The 18496-nt window shown below is 39.8% G+C and overlaps 1 protein-coding gene across 1 annotated transcript in view; it reads left to right on the forward strand.

Moving 5' to 3' along the window:
- LOC129532896 (SH3 domain-containing kinase-binding protein 1-like) overlaps window positions 1-18496 on the forward strand; it is a 51878-nt gene that overhangs the window by 19157 nt on the left and 14225 nt on the right. The window contains exon 4 of the mRNA XM_063702934.1: window positions 18073-18182. Within this exon, the coding sequence (XP_063559004.1) occupies window positions 18073-18182 (110 nt within the window). The remainder of the gene's footprint in view (window positions 1-18072; window positions 18183-18496) is intronic.

An 18496-nucleotide genomic window follows, 5' to 3' on the forward strand; every position in this document is an offset into this window, starting at 1 on the left:
CAACAGTAAATGTGTGAAAAGTTACAAATAGAACTCTCGATGATTGCTGGTGATTGTATAAAAGATTACTAAAACTCTGGAAGCGCTTTAGCAATTTCGTACACAGTCAATTATACACATACTTTTTGAGGTAAGAACTGCACTTCTATTAATATAAATGCATTAAATGAAAGTTTATGTCTAAAGATGGATTTCTACAAGAATATTCACGGAAGCTTTATTTGTAATAGCCAAAATTTGGTAGCAGCCCAAATGTCCATCAAAAGAATGCATAAAAATATTTTGTATATTTTAACAATAGAATAACACTAATCAATAAGAGGAAATGTAATACTGAATCAGAAAACAACATTCGTCTGTCTCAAAATCACTGAACCAGATACAAAACTTACTATATGATTTTCTTTATACACAATTCTAAAAAAATACAATTAGTCTATAGCAACAGAGAAGAGATTGGTAGTCATCCGAGATCACACCACTGTACTCCAGCCTGGGGAACAAGAGCAAAACTCCTTCTTAAAAAAAAAAAAGGTCTCCAAAACCTAGTTCATTTTGTAATGTAAAACGTCCCCTTAGGGTGTTAAATGTATGTATTGTTTTATACCATTTAAAAAAATCAAGGTCCACCTGGGCATTGATCTGTAGCTGATTACAACCCTGGTGAAACAATAATCCCAAAGCGTTTGAAAGGATTAGGAGTGTTTTGTAAGCATGTTTGGGGTAGAACATGCCTTTATAACTTTTAATCCTCGTTGAGGTACAGTGTGAGTACAGGAGCTGTGTGTGGAATATCCTCGTGTTAGAATCATTCTGCTAATATAGTGGAGAACAAACCCTCCCCCTTCATCTCCCCTCTTCCATTGTCCTGAGGTTCTAGTGTTGAAATAAGAGCAGTGAGAGCAAGCAAGAGTAAGGAAAGAAAGAACTAATATTCACTGGGTGCCCACTAAATGTTTTGTCTATTTTTTTCTCACCGTCCATAGCCCTATGAAGGATGTGTAATGACTCATGTTTTTACAGTGAAGGAACAGGGAAGAAAGCAAGCTGGGGAAACTGAGCAAGATTATCTGGCTAGTAAGAAATTGGAGTTGAAGGCCAGGCGCGGTGGCTTACACCTGTAATCCCAGCGCTTTGGGAGGCCAAGGCGGGCAGATCACCTGAGGTCAGGAGTTCGAGACCAGCCTGGCCAACATGGTGAAACCCGTCTCTACTAAAAATACAGAAATTAGCTGGGTGTGGTGGTAGGCGCCTGTAATCCCAGCTACTTGGGAGGCTGAGGCAGCAGAATCGCTTGAACCCGGGAGGCGGAGGTTGCAGTGAGCCAAGATTGCACCACTGCACTCCAGCCTGGGGGACAAGAGCGAGACTTCGCCTCAAAAAAAAAAAAAAATTTGGAGTTGAAGCCAGGTCTCTCTGACCCATGAGCCCAAACCTTCTAGGTCCACATCAGCATTTCTCAACTGCTCTCCCCAAGGGGACATTTGGCAATGTCTGGAGACATTTTTGACTGTCACATCATAGGGGTGGGGGTGGAGATGCTACTGGCATCTAGTGGATAGAGGCCAAGGATGCTGCTAACCATCCACCAGTGTGTAGGATAGCCCCCATAGACAACAAAGACTGACCCAGCCCCAAATGTCAATAGCACCGAGGCCCAGAGAGCCCAGTCTGTGTTAGGAACAGGAAGAGGACAGGCTTCCCCTGCAAGTGCAACTTGTGTTCCCTGGAGTGGCCTGTCTCATTTCCTGAGAATCTCTATAAAACCTAGTTTGAAAATATTTCATATACAAAAAAGTAATTATATTTGAAGTAATTAAACATCAACCAAGGACATGACTGTGACCTTTGTGAGAGAGAAAGAGGAAGAGGGTGGGGGGAGAGAGAGAGAGGGGAGAGAAGAGAGGGGAGAGGGGAGATCTTAAGGCTTGCAGCAAGTGAAATGATACCATTTGAGTCTGATTTCAAATAGAAAGAGTATTGGATTTGTGATTAGATATTTGCCAAAGATCAACTACCCAGTGTTTAAATGGGTATTACATAAAAGGACAATAACAAATTTGATCAATACTAAGTTCTAAATCTGTACTCTGTATGGTAAAGTTATACAGGAGAGCAAGAGAGAGCTATTGTAATAGCGACCATTAACACAACATTTTTGTGAATGTGACACCAAATCTCTACAAACAAGTGATTACATTCTTACCTTGTTTTGCAATTTCTACCTTTTATGATAATAAATCACTTCTAAGGGTTTCTCATACAAATTTTGAGGAAAAATTCAGATCTCCTGACTTGGGGCTATTGGTTTTTCTGTCCTGTTTTTAAAATACATATTTTAAACTTCCCCTTTTGGAGCCAGAGAGCCAGTTATTGGTCCTTGCAGCATGTCAGATCATTAAGCAATTTCTCAGGTTCAATAAAACAAGATATACTGTGTCCTGCCTGCCATTAAAAAAAAAACCAAAAACCCATGAATGACACTTGGAGTGTTCCAGATTGACTACTGGCTGAGCGTGTGTGTGAACAACAGCCGCACCTTCCATCTCTCTCGGGATTAGTTGCTCAGACATGAGAACTTTCACTGAAGAGCCACGGCTGGCTCCTACAGACACTGTCTCCTTACTGGCAACCTTCAGACACAGCCTTTGGGACCAAGGACATGGTTGATGTTACCTGTGCTGAAGAACAGGAGATATGGTTGCTACTGGTCTACAGTCAAGTCTGCATATGACGGGCTGGGGTGCCCATGTGTGGACGTGTGCAGCTCCGGTCCCTATCTAGGGACACAAATCGTGATCAAACTTAAATTTTTGTCAGGAGTAGCTGAAAAGCACTATACATTTCTCAAGTGTGATGACAGAAAGCAAAAGAGATTGTGCTGAGGGTCAAACGCTTTATACAAAGGAAGTGAAACAGGTTGCACTTCTGATTGATGGATTTTTAACCCAGGCAATCCTCTGAGCATTTTGGGTTCCTTCCTCGAACTTACAGAGGCGTAGCTAATTCAGAACAGCTTCTGTGGATGGCCTTCTACCTGCATAGCCCTTGAGCCCTCCCCTGGTTCCCAGCCTCTCAGGCTCACAGTGGAGGTGTGCTGCTGAGGAAACAAGGTCAAGTTGGCAACCAGCACTCATTTCGAAAGGCATCCTCCAGTCCTACAGGAGATGGTCCTTCAGGGCCCTTTGAAGGGCCTGATCTTCGGTGTAAAATGAGCATCTCCACTTAGACTTTCTCATTCAAAGATGTTGATCCTCACCAGAACTGAGGTGCTCACCTCTGCCTGTGCACCTTGCACAGGGCGGTCCTGCTGGCCTTTGGTGGTCCATCACGGTGGCTGGTTTTGTGCTTAGTTATGAGGGTCTTCACAAACATCTTTTACCCCATAACATCCCATAAGCGCAAACTCAGTAAACATTGAAAGTGCCTGTAGGAAAAGCCTCACAAATGCTATAGAAACGGGGAGGTTACGTCAAAGTGGGGACATGATGGCAAATGTTGCAGAACCTCACTGCAGCAGTGCATTTGGTGGTATGAATTATTCCAATATACAGAGAGCAAATTAGTACTGTCCTACCCTAGTGCTCTATACCCACCAGCCTGCAAAATAGCTGACCTGAGAGAGGTGGAGGGACATTTAGGGAGCATCAATTGAGATGGCTGTTGGCTTGGAGAGTGTCACAGAGGCTGGTAGCTGTGTGGACTTGCAGGCAGCCCCAAATGCTCACCTATGTGCAGAGTCAGCATGTCCTCCCTCCCCTGGTAATGTGGTCACCTGCATCTCTGTGGCCAGGGCTCTCGTTCATCATTCAGTCTGATGGCTTGAGTGCCTCTATGTTTGCTACATGCTGAGACCATATTCTAGTGCCGTATTCTGGAGGTACTGGGTGTACCTACAGATTTAAGAATGCAAATCTGGAGGTACACCCAGTGGATTCAAAGTAGTCTCATAGAACAAAGAGACTTATATAGTGACCTTTGCTGCATCCACAGTATACACCGCAGAGGTCTCTGAACTGAAAATGAATGTGGAAGCAAGGGAACAGGTGATGTTCAGCTCTCAGATCTCACATGGCATTTATTTGGCTTGAGGTGCCCCTCTCCCCCCGTCCCCTGGCTGTGGGCTCATGGATTGGCAGAGCCCGGTTATGGCTTCCGTTTTACTTGCAAATATCCAGAGGAATGTACGATCTACCAGAAAATTGTGCTCAGGCATCCCTTTGTCACATTAAAAGCATTATGGACACACGACATTTTATTAAGTATTTTGTTCTGGTATCACTTTATTAAGTAAATTATCAAAATCCTTATTTAGCCATGGACTGTCATTAAAGCATGTTCTGGAAACCTTGGCCAAGGTTAGGAGCCTGTAAAGTTTGATTCATTGCAAGAGAAAAGTGATTAGCAGTTGGAGAGTGACATTGATGGGCCCCATTAAAAGGTCATTGGATGTGGTGGTGGCAAGCGAAGGTTGGAGTTGGAGGTCAGCAGGATGCCCTGATTTAGAACCAAGCTTACCTTTGCATAACCTATAGTGACACTCTCTTCATCTCTCCAGGCCTTAGCCATGTCTCCCTGAGGTTCATACTGTTTGGAATTTCACAGGCTCATTTATCAAAAAAAAAAAAAAAAAAAAGGCTTTTAATTTGGGAGACGGCTTGATTTTTCTTTTATTAATGATGCACATTCAAAATAAACAAATGCCATCTCCTATTGGAAAGGGTATAATCTCCAAGTGTAAAATTGAACAAATTTAGCTTAATGGGAAACTCACAATGTTGACCTTTTTCTCAGTGCATTATGACTGGTGATAACCTTGGCGCAGACACATGCCAGTTCTTTTGAAAACCATAGGTCCAGCTCACATCTGCAAAGATGGAAGGTGGCGGGAAAGAGAAATATTGGGGGCAAGGAAAAGGCCCTAGAGAGAGTCAGGCGTTGAAGCAGTGGCTCAGGTAAAAACTTAGTGTCCAGAAATGTACAATTAGCAGATTAACTTTTTTTTTTTTGATAGAGATAGGATTACTTGTAATTTTTTTCCTAAGAAAAAGTCATGGAGTGTCAGATTTTTCAGAGCACTTTAAATCCTTTTTACCCTCTCCTGATGTCTACAAATGAGAAATAGCTCATCAAGTTACCCAGGCTGGTGAATGAGAGCCTGCCAGCTCTTTCTAGCAGTTTTGGGGGACTCTTGTCTCTCCCAGGGTAGTAAAAAGCATACTAGGCTTTGAGACAGAAGGTTTTTCCTCCTCAAATTTTGTAGTAAGTGTAATTTTGGCTTCCATGTAATTCTGGACATTAGAATATTATTGTTTCACATATGCATTAAAATTCTATATTATGAGTATCAGACTGCTCCTCTTTTTTTTTTTTTTTTGAGACAGGGTCTTGCTCTGTTGCCCAGGCTGGAGTGCAGTGGCACAGTCACAGCTCACTGCATGCTCAACTTCCCAGGCTCAAGCAGTCCTCCTACCTCAGCCTCCCAAGCAGCAGGGACCACAGGTGTGCACCACCATGCCCAGCTAATTTTTTATTTTTTGTAAAAATGCATCTCACTGTGTTGCGCAGGCTGGTCACAAACTCCTAGGCTCAAGCAATCCTCCCACCTCGCTTCCCAAAGTGCTGGGATTACAGGCATGAGTCATTGCACCTGGCCCTGCTCCTCTTATATCTAAATAAAGTGCTGTTAAAGAAGATGAAATGACCCATACATCTTGCTCTCCAAAAAGAAATGTGCACTCTGCTCTGGCTGCTCATCCCACTGAAGCTGACCATCGAGCACACCATTGTACCTCCTTGGATCTTGGTTTTTCATCATTAATCCAGGGGCTTGGATGACATGATCATAAATAACCCAATTCAGGCAGTGCATGGGGTCTCATTCCTGTAATCCCAGCACTTTGGGAGGCAGGAGGGATCGCTTGAGGCCAGCAGTTCGAGACCAGCCTGGGCAATATAGGGAAATACTCTGTCTCTACAAAAAATACTAAAAAGAAAGGACCCAGCACAGCGCCACAGTCTATGTTTCTCTAACCCTGTCCATTTCTTTTAGCTGAGTGTTCTAGACATTGAGAAAACTGCTGTCTTGGTAGCCTCTGAATCCTCTTTGAAATTAAGCAGCTTATTCTTTCCTTTGTCTCTTTACTTCATTTTCTTTAGTTCTGTCAGTTCTTTTAATCTAGAATTGATAATTTGGCCCTTTATAAGGTCTAATCTAGGGTTTTTTTTTGGCTTAATGATTTTTTGCTTTTAAATGATTTGCTGGCCATATGGAGATTTAAGAAATTGTTAAGGGGTTATGAACATAACTGTTTTTTTTTTATTTTTAGTGATGGGGTGTTGCTATGTTGCCCAGGCTAGACTTGAACTCCTGGGCTCAAGTGATTCTCCCACCTTAGCCTCCTGAGTAGCTGCGACTATAGGCATGCTACTGCACCTGGCTCATGAGCATACCTTTTTGTAAAGTTTTAAAAAGTACTCATTCATCTTTTAAAAGAATTATTTTGATTTTTTTAACCCAAGTTATTACAGGGAAATGTAAAAGAGTAGGATGTTTGCCCTCCTAAATAAGTTTGAGATCCTAGAGAAAACCCTGACATAGATGCAAATTCCAGGTTGCAAATTCTATTTTCAAATCAGTTGGTTAGTAATTCTTTGCTTCCAGTGACATTGAAGGAGGTACCCACTAAGTTGTTTGGTGGTAGACCATTAAAAATAATAATTCCTGGTGATGCTAGACTACGGTCTGGTTTTTGGTATATAATTTGCAAGGAGTTCAGAGAATTGAGTGACCTTGATAACAAAATTATTTCCATTCTGGCCGGGCGCAGTGGCTCACACCTGTAATCCCAGCACTTTGGGAGGCCGAGGCAGGTGGATCACGAGGTCAGGAGTTTGAGACTAGCCTGGCCTATATGGTGAAACCCCGTCTCTACTAAAGATACAAAAAACTTTTAGCTGGGTGTGGTGGCCCATGCCTGTAATCTCAGCTACTCTGGAGGCTGAGACAGGAGAATTGCTTGAACCCGGGAGACGGAGGTTGCAGTGAGCCAAGATCGTGCCTCTGCACTCCAGCCTGGGTGACAGAGTGAGACTCCATCTCAAAAAGAAAAAAAAAATTGTTTCCATTTAATCTACTTTTTTTTTTTTTTTTGGTGAGACAGAGTCTCACTCTGTCGCCCAGACTGAGTGCAGTGACGCCATCTCAGCTCACTGCAACCTCCGCTTCCCGGGTTCAAGCGATTCTCCTGTCTCAGCCTCCAGAGTAGCTGGGATTACAGGCATGGGCCACCACACCCAGCTAAATGTTTTTTTGTATTTTTAGTAGAGATGGGGTTTCACCATGTTGGCCAGGCTGATCTTGAGCTCCTGACCTCAAGTGATCCACCCGCCTCGACCTCCCAATGTGCTGGGATTACAGGCATGAGCCACCACACCCAGCCTCCATTCCATCTACTTCTATTTAAGTGAACAAATTTTCTTGGCACTTACGTCTCTAAAATGAAAAATAGAGAGTTGATACCAAACCATCTCTTCCTGGTATTAAGTGATAATCATACACACATGAAGTGTTTGAGGGAAAAGCCCAATAAAATTCTGTTTTGTCATGCTTAAAAATTATTTATCAAAATGTGTTCTGATCATTTGTATACTAATAATAATGTAATGAGAACTCAATCCAAAAGAAAAATAATTTTTACACTTAGAGTCTTAAGATTTCAGGAAAGAAAAAATCTTAAACTTCAATTTCTATACATGTTTTTACAATAGAAAGATGATAAAATAGTTAACAACAGACTTGAAAATGGATTAGGATAAAATTCAGCAGTAGGGGTTGGAAATATGAATTTAAGGAGGAAAAGGAATGATGTAAAATTTCCAACTGTTAAAATCTTATGATATTTTAAAATGGATGATGGTGGTGGTTAAATTGCTGCAGTATTCAAATATATATTGGATATATTTAAGAAATCTATGTAAGTTATATTTTAAAATCTCAATGTTTAGAATATAACAGAAATTACATCCTTTGTGAGTAAAACTTACATAAAAGTTTAGATTTCAACTTGATATGTGTGAGGAGGATATACAAGGGTTTCCAAAATTATTTTAGCAAGTACACTGGCTTCATAAATATATCACTTTATACTTACACAAACATTTCTATGGATTAATTTCTAGAAGTGACACTGATATATCTGAAGGTGTACACATTTACATTTTGTAATAGGTATTGCCAAATGGCATACAGAAAGGTTGTGCCAATTTATGTTCCTGTGGATAATAGTGTAACTACTGTTTCCAATAGAGAATTACATTATTTATCAGATCACTTTGCATAGCAAATTTGGGCCTGTAGTGAGCAATTTTTAAAGGAATGCAAATGTGGAGAGCTACTTTTCCCCACTTAGAATTGCTTGTCATCAATCCAAGTGAATCACTACCTCTCCTCGAAGCAAGACTACAGTAAGACGTGTCCCCCCTTTCTCTGATCTAAATTGGGTCCCCATGCTATCATTGCTAATTTCACCTTTTATCGTTCTTTCATAGTAACTAAGAGAATTTGTAATTATCCATGCAAAAGGCTGTCTCCCTCAGTGGGTTCTTAGCTCCATGTGGGCAGGGAATGTGGCTATTTTCCACCCCTGTATCCCCCTTTGCCTAGCCCAGTGCCTAGCTCATAGTGTATGCTCAGAAAAATAGCCACTGAATGAATGGGCTGAGCGTTTAAGTGAGGGGAAATATCAAGATGCAGGATCATAATACACAATCTTCATTGCCACTAGCCACATGTGACTATTAAAATTTAATTAAATAGCTATACTTACCCATAATCTATGCACTCTGTAGCCACGTGGGGCTAGTGGCTACGATTTGAATAGTATAGATTATAGAAGATCATCACAGCAAGTTCTACTGGACAGTGCTGATATAGGATGATTGTACATTCATTCTCAAAACTATCCCTATGCTTGGCACAAAGTAAATACTTAAGAAATGTTTGATTGAATTAATGAGCAAATAAACACTGTATCTCCCTCTCTTATTCTTGAGCTACACGTTTTGATGTAGAAGTTGCTTGTACCAAATTGCCAAACGTTCTCTTAACTTGCCTAACACATTACATTTCTTGCCACAGAGTGGCTTGAAGAAGCCAGCCCCTTTTCCTGCCCATTTGAAAACACATTTGAATAAAATAGAAAAAAAACAAGCAACGTTCTGCAGTGGAAAGAATCCCTTGGATGTGAATCTGTGTGTGGACCCTATTACTTGTTGGTAGTGACCTTGGGCATGTTTTCTAACCTCTGGCCCTCCATCTCTTTCTTTGCGGATTATAGTAATGCCCACACAGCATGGGGTTTTGTGTACATGAAATGAGGGTGTGTGCATGCGAAGCATCTAGTAATGGCATGGCTGGCACATGGAGTTCAAAACAGTAGCTCAAAACTTGTTTATAGCAAGGAATGGTGGCTCATGTCTGTAATCCTAGCACTTTGGGAAGCTGAGGCAGGAGGATTGCTTGAGGCCAGAAGTATGAGATCAGCCTGGGCAACATAGCAAGATCTCATCTCTACCAAAAAATAAGACAAAACAAAAAATAACTGGGTGTGGTAGCTAGCTAATTGGGAGGCTGAGGCAGGAGGGTTGCTTGAGCCCAGGAGCTTGAAGCTATAATACCATGAGCTATGATCACACCACTGCATGCACTCCAGCCTGGGTGACAGAACAAGACCCTGTCTCTAAAAAAAAGAAAAACCAAAACCCCCAAAAACTGATTTATTCTCAGCAGCTTGCATCCTGCAAACTTCACACCTGGATTATAAATGAAAACACAACAGCTGATCTCCTATATCCTTACACATTTTGGAGGGCTTATTTTCTGCAGAATCTAATCATTGCTAATCATTTCAGTTAGTGAGTCAGCTAACACAGGTGCTCATTTGACCCCCCCCAATATTGGGCCCATCTTGATAGTCTGCACAGATTTTCCACACTAGTCAAATGACTGAGGCATGGAGCGAGACTTCCTCCTCCCATTCAGACTACCTCATGGTGTTTCTGCAATGCGGAGAAAGTACCTGCGGCCCTGTGGGTTTAGAGTTTTCTCGTCTTAGACCTTGGAAAAAAAAAAAAGGTAGGGGAGGGGGGATTTCTAGCCTTGCTCTTAGATTCTTGTTTCCAAATCCCACAGCTCCGTTAATGGTGTATGAAAACAGAATTCTATCTGCATGATTTGAAAGGGTTTTCACATAGTCTCTCATTTACGAAAGAATAACCTTACGAAGCTGATGGCTCAGATAATTCTCTCATTTTTTTCCTGCTGGAAAATCTGAAGCCTAGAAAGGTTGTTTGTTAATGTATTTAATAATCATTTTTTGAACACTCGCTGCAAGCCAGGAGTGATCTTAAGTCCAGGGAAACAGAGAGAAAAGCCATAGCTTCTTCCCTGGCTGGTGGGGGAGGCAGAGAAGTCAACAGGAAATGTCAGTACAGGGCACTAAATGCCGAGATCACGATGATGGGTGAGTAGGGATGCACCCAACCCAGGTCTTAGGGTGCAGTCTGGCTTCTTGGAAGAGGCCTCAGTTGTGGCACTGAAGGAATTAGTCAGGAGAGGAAGCCCTGAAGGGACATACTCAGATGGGGACTGTACACCTCTCTGGTGGCAGCATCTGAATGGTAAGGGGCTTGAAGTGAGAAATCTATTAACAGTGGTTCCAGGCAAGAAATTCAGCGGCCTTAATAATCTGAGACAGGGTGTGGAGGAGAAGAGATGGCTTCCAGAGATATTGGGAGGTAGCGACATTGCCAGGTTTTAGCTGTAAGCAAACTTATATCCTAAAGCTCTGTTTAAAGTGCACAGCAACATGCTATAATGAATGCAGAGAACCATTTAGGAGCTCCCAAAGAACTCTGCTGGTGACAGCTAGCCTGACTTAGCCTTTTGACTGTTTCTCCTCTGTGCTTTCAGTGGATGTGCTTTACGTCACCTGCAGTCACTGGTACCATTGCTCCTATCCATGGAAAATGAGGCTACATTTTCTAATTGAACCAAATAGAGTGTGACTGAAGTTCATGGAAAATGAGCAACTTCATGTGCCATGAAGAGTCAAAGGCCCTTTCCAAGCCAACTCCATCGTGCCCAACATGAATTATCCCCGTATGTCTGCAGAGAGTTTGTTGTCCAAGTATCACAAAAGCAAAGGGCCTCTCGTCCTTATGAAACTAACTTCTTAAAAATACCCCAGCATTTGCCAGTTCAATAGTTTTGGACTGACTTATGGGCATTAAAACCTTTTTCTCTTAAGAGGAAAAATTCCCAGCCAGGCCGAGAAAGCTCATATCAAGTTTCAGCTTGATTCATTTCAAAACGACCATGAAAATTGGGACATTTTCTCCACACCACAATGGGTTAGTCATGGAAATTCTGCCTTAATCGCAGCTACTATGGCCACAGCCATGAAGCATGTGCTCTGTGCCTCTGAAAAGTGATGTGACAGTATTGGAGAATTTCTCCCCTTCACTGTCGGAAAGCAGAAATGCATTACAGTTCATGGTCTATGGAAAAATGCCAGGGTAACCTGAGGTTCCCTTTTCAGCAAGCAATCTGAAATTTGATACTTTTTTTTTCTGTATGGCAGTTTGGTTTGGTAGCTGTTTCCAAAAAGTGCTCTTTCCAAACTAAAACTATACAAAGTTAAACTTAGCAGAAATGTGCATTAAGCTGGGTGTAGTGGTTCACGCCTGTAATCCCAGCACTTTGGGAGGCCGAGGTGGGTGGATCACCTGAGGTCAGGAGTTTGAGACCAGCCCGGCCAACATGGTGAAACCCCGTCTCTACTAAAAATACAAAAATTAGCCAGGTGTGGTGGCGCGTGCCTGTAATCCAAGCTCCTCGGGAGGCTGAGGCAGGAGAATTGCTTGAACCCAGGAGGCAGAGGTTGCAGTGAGCCGCGATTGTATCACTGCACTGCAGACTGAGGGACAGAGCAAGACTCTGTCTCAAAAATATATATATATATTATATTATATTAATATATGATATATTAATATAATATATGATATATTAATATAATATATGATATATTAATATAATATATGATATATTAATACCATATATGATATATTAATACCACATATATGATATATTAATATCATATAAGATATATTAATACCATATATATGATATATTAATACCCTATATATGATATATTAATACCCCATATATGATGATATATTAATACCCCATATATGATGATATATTTATACCCCATATATGATGATATATTTATACCCCATATATGATGATATATTTATACCCCATATATGATGATATATTTATACCCCATATATGATGATATATTTATACCCCATATATGATGATATATTTATACCCCATATATGATGATATATTTATACCCTATATATGATGATATATTTATACCCCATATATGATGATATATTTATACCCCATATATGATGATATATTTATACCCCATATATGATGATATATTTATACCCCATATATGATGATATATTTATACCCTATATATGATGATATATTTATACCCTATATATGATGATATATTTATACCCTATATATGATGATATATTTATACCCTATATATGATGATATATTTATACCCTATATATGATGACATATTTATACCCTATATATGATGACATATTTATACCCTATATATGATATATTTATACCCTATATATGATATATTTATACCCTATATATGATATATTTATACCCTATATATGATATATTAATATAATATATATTATATAATATGTGATATATTAATATAATATATAATATAATATATGATATATTAATATATATTATATAATATATGATATATTAATATATATTATATAATATATGATATATTAATATATATTATATAATATATGATATATTAATATATATTATATAATATATGATATATTAATATATATTATATAATATATGATATATTAATATATATTATATAATATATGATATATTAATATATATTATATAATATATGATATATTAATATATATTATATAATATATGATATATTAATATATATTATATAATATATGATATATTAATATAATATATATTATATAATATATTAATATATCATATGATATATTAATATATTATGTAATATATTAATATAATATATTATATATTATATATTATATAATATATATTAATATATTATATAATATATTATATAATATATATTAATATATTATATAATATATTATATAATATATTATAATATATTAATATAATATAATATATTATATATTATATATTATATAATATATTATATAATATATTAATATAATATATAATATATTAATATAATATATATAATATTAATATAATATATATAATATATGAATATAATATATTATAATATATTAAATATATTATATATTAAAATATATGTTTAAAAAACATATTATAATATATTATATTTTAATATAATATATAATATATTTTAATATAATATATAATATATTTTAATATAATATATAATATATTTTAATATAATATATTATATATTATATATTATATATGTAATATATTATATTTTAATATTATATATATAATATATATTATATATATTATATAATATATAATGTATAATATATTAATATACTAGATAATATATTTTAATATAATATATAATATTATATTTTAATATAATATATATTATATTTTAATGTAATATATATTATATCTTAATGTAATATATATTATATTTTGATATATATTATATTTTAATATTAAGCTGAGTAGGGATTCTGAGTAGCAGAGTTCTTTGGGAGCTCCTAAATGGTTCTCTGCATTCATTATAGCATGTTGCTGTGCACTTTAAACAGAGCTTTAGGATATAAGTTTGCTTACAGCTAAAACCTGGCAATGTCGCTACCTCCCAATATCTCTGGAAGCCATCTCTTCTCCTCCACACCCTGTCTCAGATTATTAAGGCCGCTGAATTTCTTGCCTGGAACCACTGTTAATAGATTTCTCACTTCAAGCCCCTTACCATTCAGATGCTGCCACCAGAGAGGTGTACAGTCCCCATCTGAGTATGTCCCTTCAGGGCTTCCTCTCCTGACTAATTCCTTCAGTGCCACAACTGAGGCCTCTTCCAAGAAGCCAGACTGCACCCTAAGACCTGGGTTGGGTGCATCCCTACTCACTTAATATTAAATATTAAATTAGATATTATATTTAAATATTAAATATAATATTTAATATATTATATTTTAATATATAATATATATAATATATATATGCATTAAGAGGTTAAGAGTGGCTTCCCCTGAGGTATTCGGACCTTCCTCTTACTCATGAGTGACAGAAATAGAGCAGTCTTCTCTGCCATATGTCCTGGAGACTCTTGGTAAGTGTGGCCAGGCTTCACTGTGCATAGGTCTTCTTAGTGCAAACCTCAACCAGTAAAACAGAATGGGCCATTCCGCCTTCTCTGCATCCATAGCAGAGAATGCTTCTTCAGCCTTGAAGCTACTCACATCCCGCTAGGAGCCACTTCTATAAGCTACATTCCTGGTTTTTTTCTTGAGATAGTTTGTTCATTTGTTCGCTTGTTCCTTTATTGACAGAGGAACCAGCATGTTTTCCCTAGGAACATTCTAGACTTTGAGAGCACAAGTATGAGTTCCTGCCCTCCTGGGGCTCACAGCCTAAGTGCGGGAGACAGACATCACACTTCTGGGTTGTTTTAAAAGTATAACTCATTACAGACTGCCACCTCACACATTCTGAAATCCTAAACTGCCCGGTGGACTTAATTCAGTGGGCCCAGGAGGGTCGGGGGATGGCAAAGATGGAATCCTCCCTGGAGTCCTGGCAGAAGTTTCCCGGTGTGAACTTGTCCACCCTTGCACACAAGTGGACTTACCAAGTCCATCCTAAGAGGGGCCCAAAGCTGTCCCATCCCCTCCCCTGGCTCCCTGCATTCCTCTCCCACCCCACTGTTATGCTGGGTCACATCTCGGGCCTCTTCCTGGCTCCAGCTGCAGTGTGTCTGACCTGCCACCAATCATTCGAGCCTTTGGCCACCATTTTCGTCAAGTGCTCCAGCACCTCTGTGGCCCTCCAAATCGGGCCAGCGCTCCTCAGCCCAGCATGGGAGGACCCACTGTTAGAGAGCCCAGGCAGGCTCTCTATTCACTGGGCCCTGGAACACCCTTCAGTCACTTGGTGGCCTCTCCACTCCTCCGCTTGGCCAAATCCTCACTCCCTTCCCTCCCCTCAGCCCCCAGCCTCTTCTAGAGCAGTGCTTCTCAGCTTTTGCCGCATGTTCACATCCCCTGGGGAGATTGACATCTGCTTGTGCCCAGGATGCACCCTAGATGGGGTGAGTCAGTTCCTGGGATGCAGTGGTGTTTTGTTTTTTTAAATTGTCCAGGTGATTCCTCTGTGCAGCTGAGTTGGAGAAGCAGTGTTAATTAGCCTTTCGTTGTTCTTTAGTCACTTCATCCTGTTCAGTTTTTGCTCCTGAGCTTGTTTTAGTTTCCTGGACAGAGCCATGATATAGCTTTGTCCAGCTCTGCCCCTGGTAGCTACCAGCCAAGGCCGTTGGCAGCTGCCTGTTTGCTGGAAACTTTAACAGCCCCCTCTTCCATCTCCTTCACTGGCTGCCAGTCAGCATCTGCTTCTTGCGTTTTTGTCCTCTCTCCTCTCCCCGAGCCTTCCTCTGCCCCTCGTTATGCCTCTGTCCTCCCCAACCAGCACCCCGCCAGGCCCCCAACAAACCTCCCTGTCCTGGGCCTTATTTCCTTCTTCCAGAACAGTTGGAGATCTGCACGGATAAGCTGCTAAACTCATTATGTGTAGAGAACATGCAAGGATATTTGTGCGGCGCTCTTCCAAAACCGTAAACCATAGGAGGGGGAAATGATTTGGAAACTAGCTATCCAACAAATGGGGTTGATTAATTGCAGTGCAACAACAATTAAAACATTTACAAAGAATTTTTAGAGACAGGGCATATCCGGTTAAGGGAAATAAGCAGAATGCAATATTACATATAATATGAGCTATACTATCTACAGGAAAAGAAGCCTGGAGGAGAATATACCAAAATACTAACAGTGCTTGTCTTGAAGTGGTAAGATTATAGCTGACTTTCTTTCGTTGTTACAATTTCGTGTTTTGTTTTTTAAAAATTATACGCTCATCATGTATTACATTTATCATCAGGGGAAAGTGATTTAAAAAGATGAATTGGGGGGGTTGTTCATGTCAGATGGTGGCTTTTTGCATCCATCCAAGTGTGTAATGGGGAATTTTCATTTTAGACAACATGGACTCAGTAGAGGAGAGTCCCAGGGTAGAGTCTGGAGGAGAACCTTTTAAGAAAATAAGTTTCTCCAGCCTGGGCAACATGTCAAAACCCCGTTTCTACAAAAATTAGCCAGGTATGGTGTTGCGTGCCTGTAGGGAGGCTGAGATGGAACAATCACCTGAGTCCAGGAGGTTGAGGCTACAGTGAGCCAAGATTGTGCCACTGCCCTCCAGCCTGGGAGACAGAGCAAGACCCTGTCAAAAAAAAAAAAAAAAAAAAAGAGGGAGGGAGGGGAAGAAAAGAAAGAAAGAAAAAATAATAATAAGTTTCTCTTAAAGGGAAGGCCCCTGAGAGGGGTCAGCTTAGTGAGCCAGGACTGGAGAAGCACATTCTAGCAGGGGGAATCTTTGCCCTCCCCTGGCCAGGGCCCTCCTGGCACCCTGCTGAGCCCAGCTAGAGAGATGGGTGTTTATGAGCCTCATTCAGGTACTGGATGCTGATGGGCTCCCTCTTGGCTTCAGAGCACCACTGATGTTTTCCTTTGTGCCATCTCTGCGGATGGTTAACCTTTCATTATACCTGCCTTGCCCTGATAAGAGGAGTTATCATCAGGTGCTAGGATAATGTCACTTAATATAATCCCAGGTGTAATTTAATGGCTTCTCCTGACCAGTGACTTGTGCTTGATTTTGCATCTTCTACTAAAGAAAATAGTTTGCAGATAACACCTGCCTGTTCATTAATAGAATAAAGCTGTCATACAGCCAGATCACTTATTATAACCATCAGCAAAAGAATTATCCCCAAAATAAAGTGAGGGGAAATGCACATCATTTTTTTTAACTTCTCTGTCCTGGACCAGTATAGCCGCAGTTATGGCAGTTAGGATGTTTTTAGCTTCAAATAAAGAATATCTGATTAAAACTGGCTGAAATAACAGGCGTTTGTTAATTTCACATGGCAAGAAGTCTGGGCACTAGATCATCCCAGGGTTGCAACCCATCGGGGTTGTCAGTTAACATTTTCCATTTTTCTGCCTTGCCATCCTGTGACTAGATGGCCACATGGTCACCAGATGGCTGCCACAGCTCCAGACATCCTGTCCTTACACAGTAGCATCCCAAGCAGGAAAGAAGAGGAACAGCAGCACAAAAGGCCTTCTCACTTGCCTCTCTCTGGACAGAGAGAAAAATCTGTTTCCCACAGGCTCTCAGTATACTGCCCTATATTGCTCAGTAACTCAAATTGGACTACATAGCTGCCTCTAGACCAGTCACAAGTGCAGAGGAGCAGGACTGCCATCTCTTCTTGTCTTTTGGAATCAATGACCGGCATCCACTCGCTTGTGGCTGTTGTACCTTGTAATAACTGCCTTTTGTGTCGAGACTGCCAGAGTGTTCTGTCTACTAAAATGGACTTGGATTTGTGGAAAAAAGAGGATTCTTCCTCTAATCCTCTTTCTGTAGCTTTTTAAAGATTTATGGATATAGCTGTAGAAGGGAAAAAGAAAAATCCTGTTTCTCTCTCTTCCATGCAATAGCTTGTTAAACTAAGAAGGACATGATTATTCCATTCAGTTTGAATCCTGTTTATTGAATGACCAAAGGACGTAAACAGCCTTTGTAAAAGATGAAGTGTAATCCAGACAGAAAGTATTATTATTGAGGAAGAGAGGTGCTTATGACATATCATAAGAGTCTTTGCTCCTATTTTGGCTCTTAAAACTGTTTTACTTTTGTTTTAGACTTAGAAGGTTTTGACTCCGTGGTATCATCTACTGAGAAACTCAGTCATCCGACCACAAGCAGACCAAAAGCTACAGGGAGGCGGCCTCCGTCCCAGTCCCTCACATCTGTAAGTGTCTCCTCAAACTGTATGTCCCCTTACTTCTCTACAGCGGAAAAGCAGGACAGATTAGAAACTCTAGCTAAGCCGATTTGTGGACACCCTGGGAGAGGGAGGCCATGAGATACACTGCCAACCAAAAGTGATTTCAGTCTTCTTGACTTGAGCGGCATTTCTTTCTATCTGTTCTTTGTGTTTCTGCCAGCAAGGTAGGTGCTCCGTATCCCCACTTTCCTTTTCTTTCCTTCCAGACTGATTCTTATTTGAACCTGAAATGAAATGGGTAAGAAAAAAAATCACGTTTTATGGGTGGGGAGAGGAGA

The sequence above is a fragment of the Gorilla gorilla genome, chromosome X (assembly GCF_029281585.2).
Source record: "Gorilla gorilla gorilla isolate KB3781 chromosome X, NHGRI_mGorGor1-v2.1_pri, whole genome shotgun sequence".
In the NCBI taxonomy this organism is placed as follows: Eukaryota; Metazoa; Chordata; class Mammalia; order Primates; family Hominidae; genus Gorilla; species Gorilla gorilla.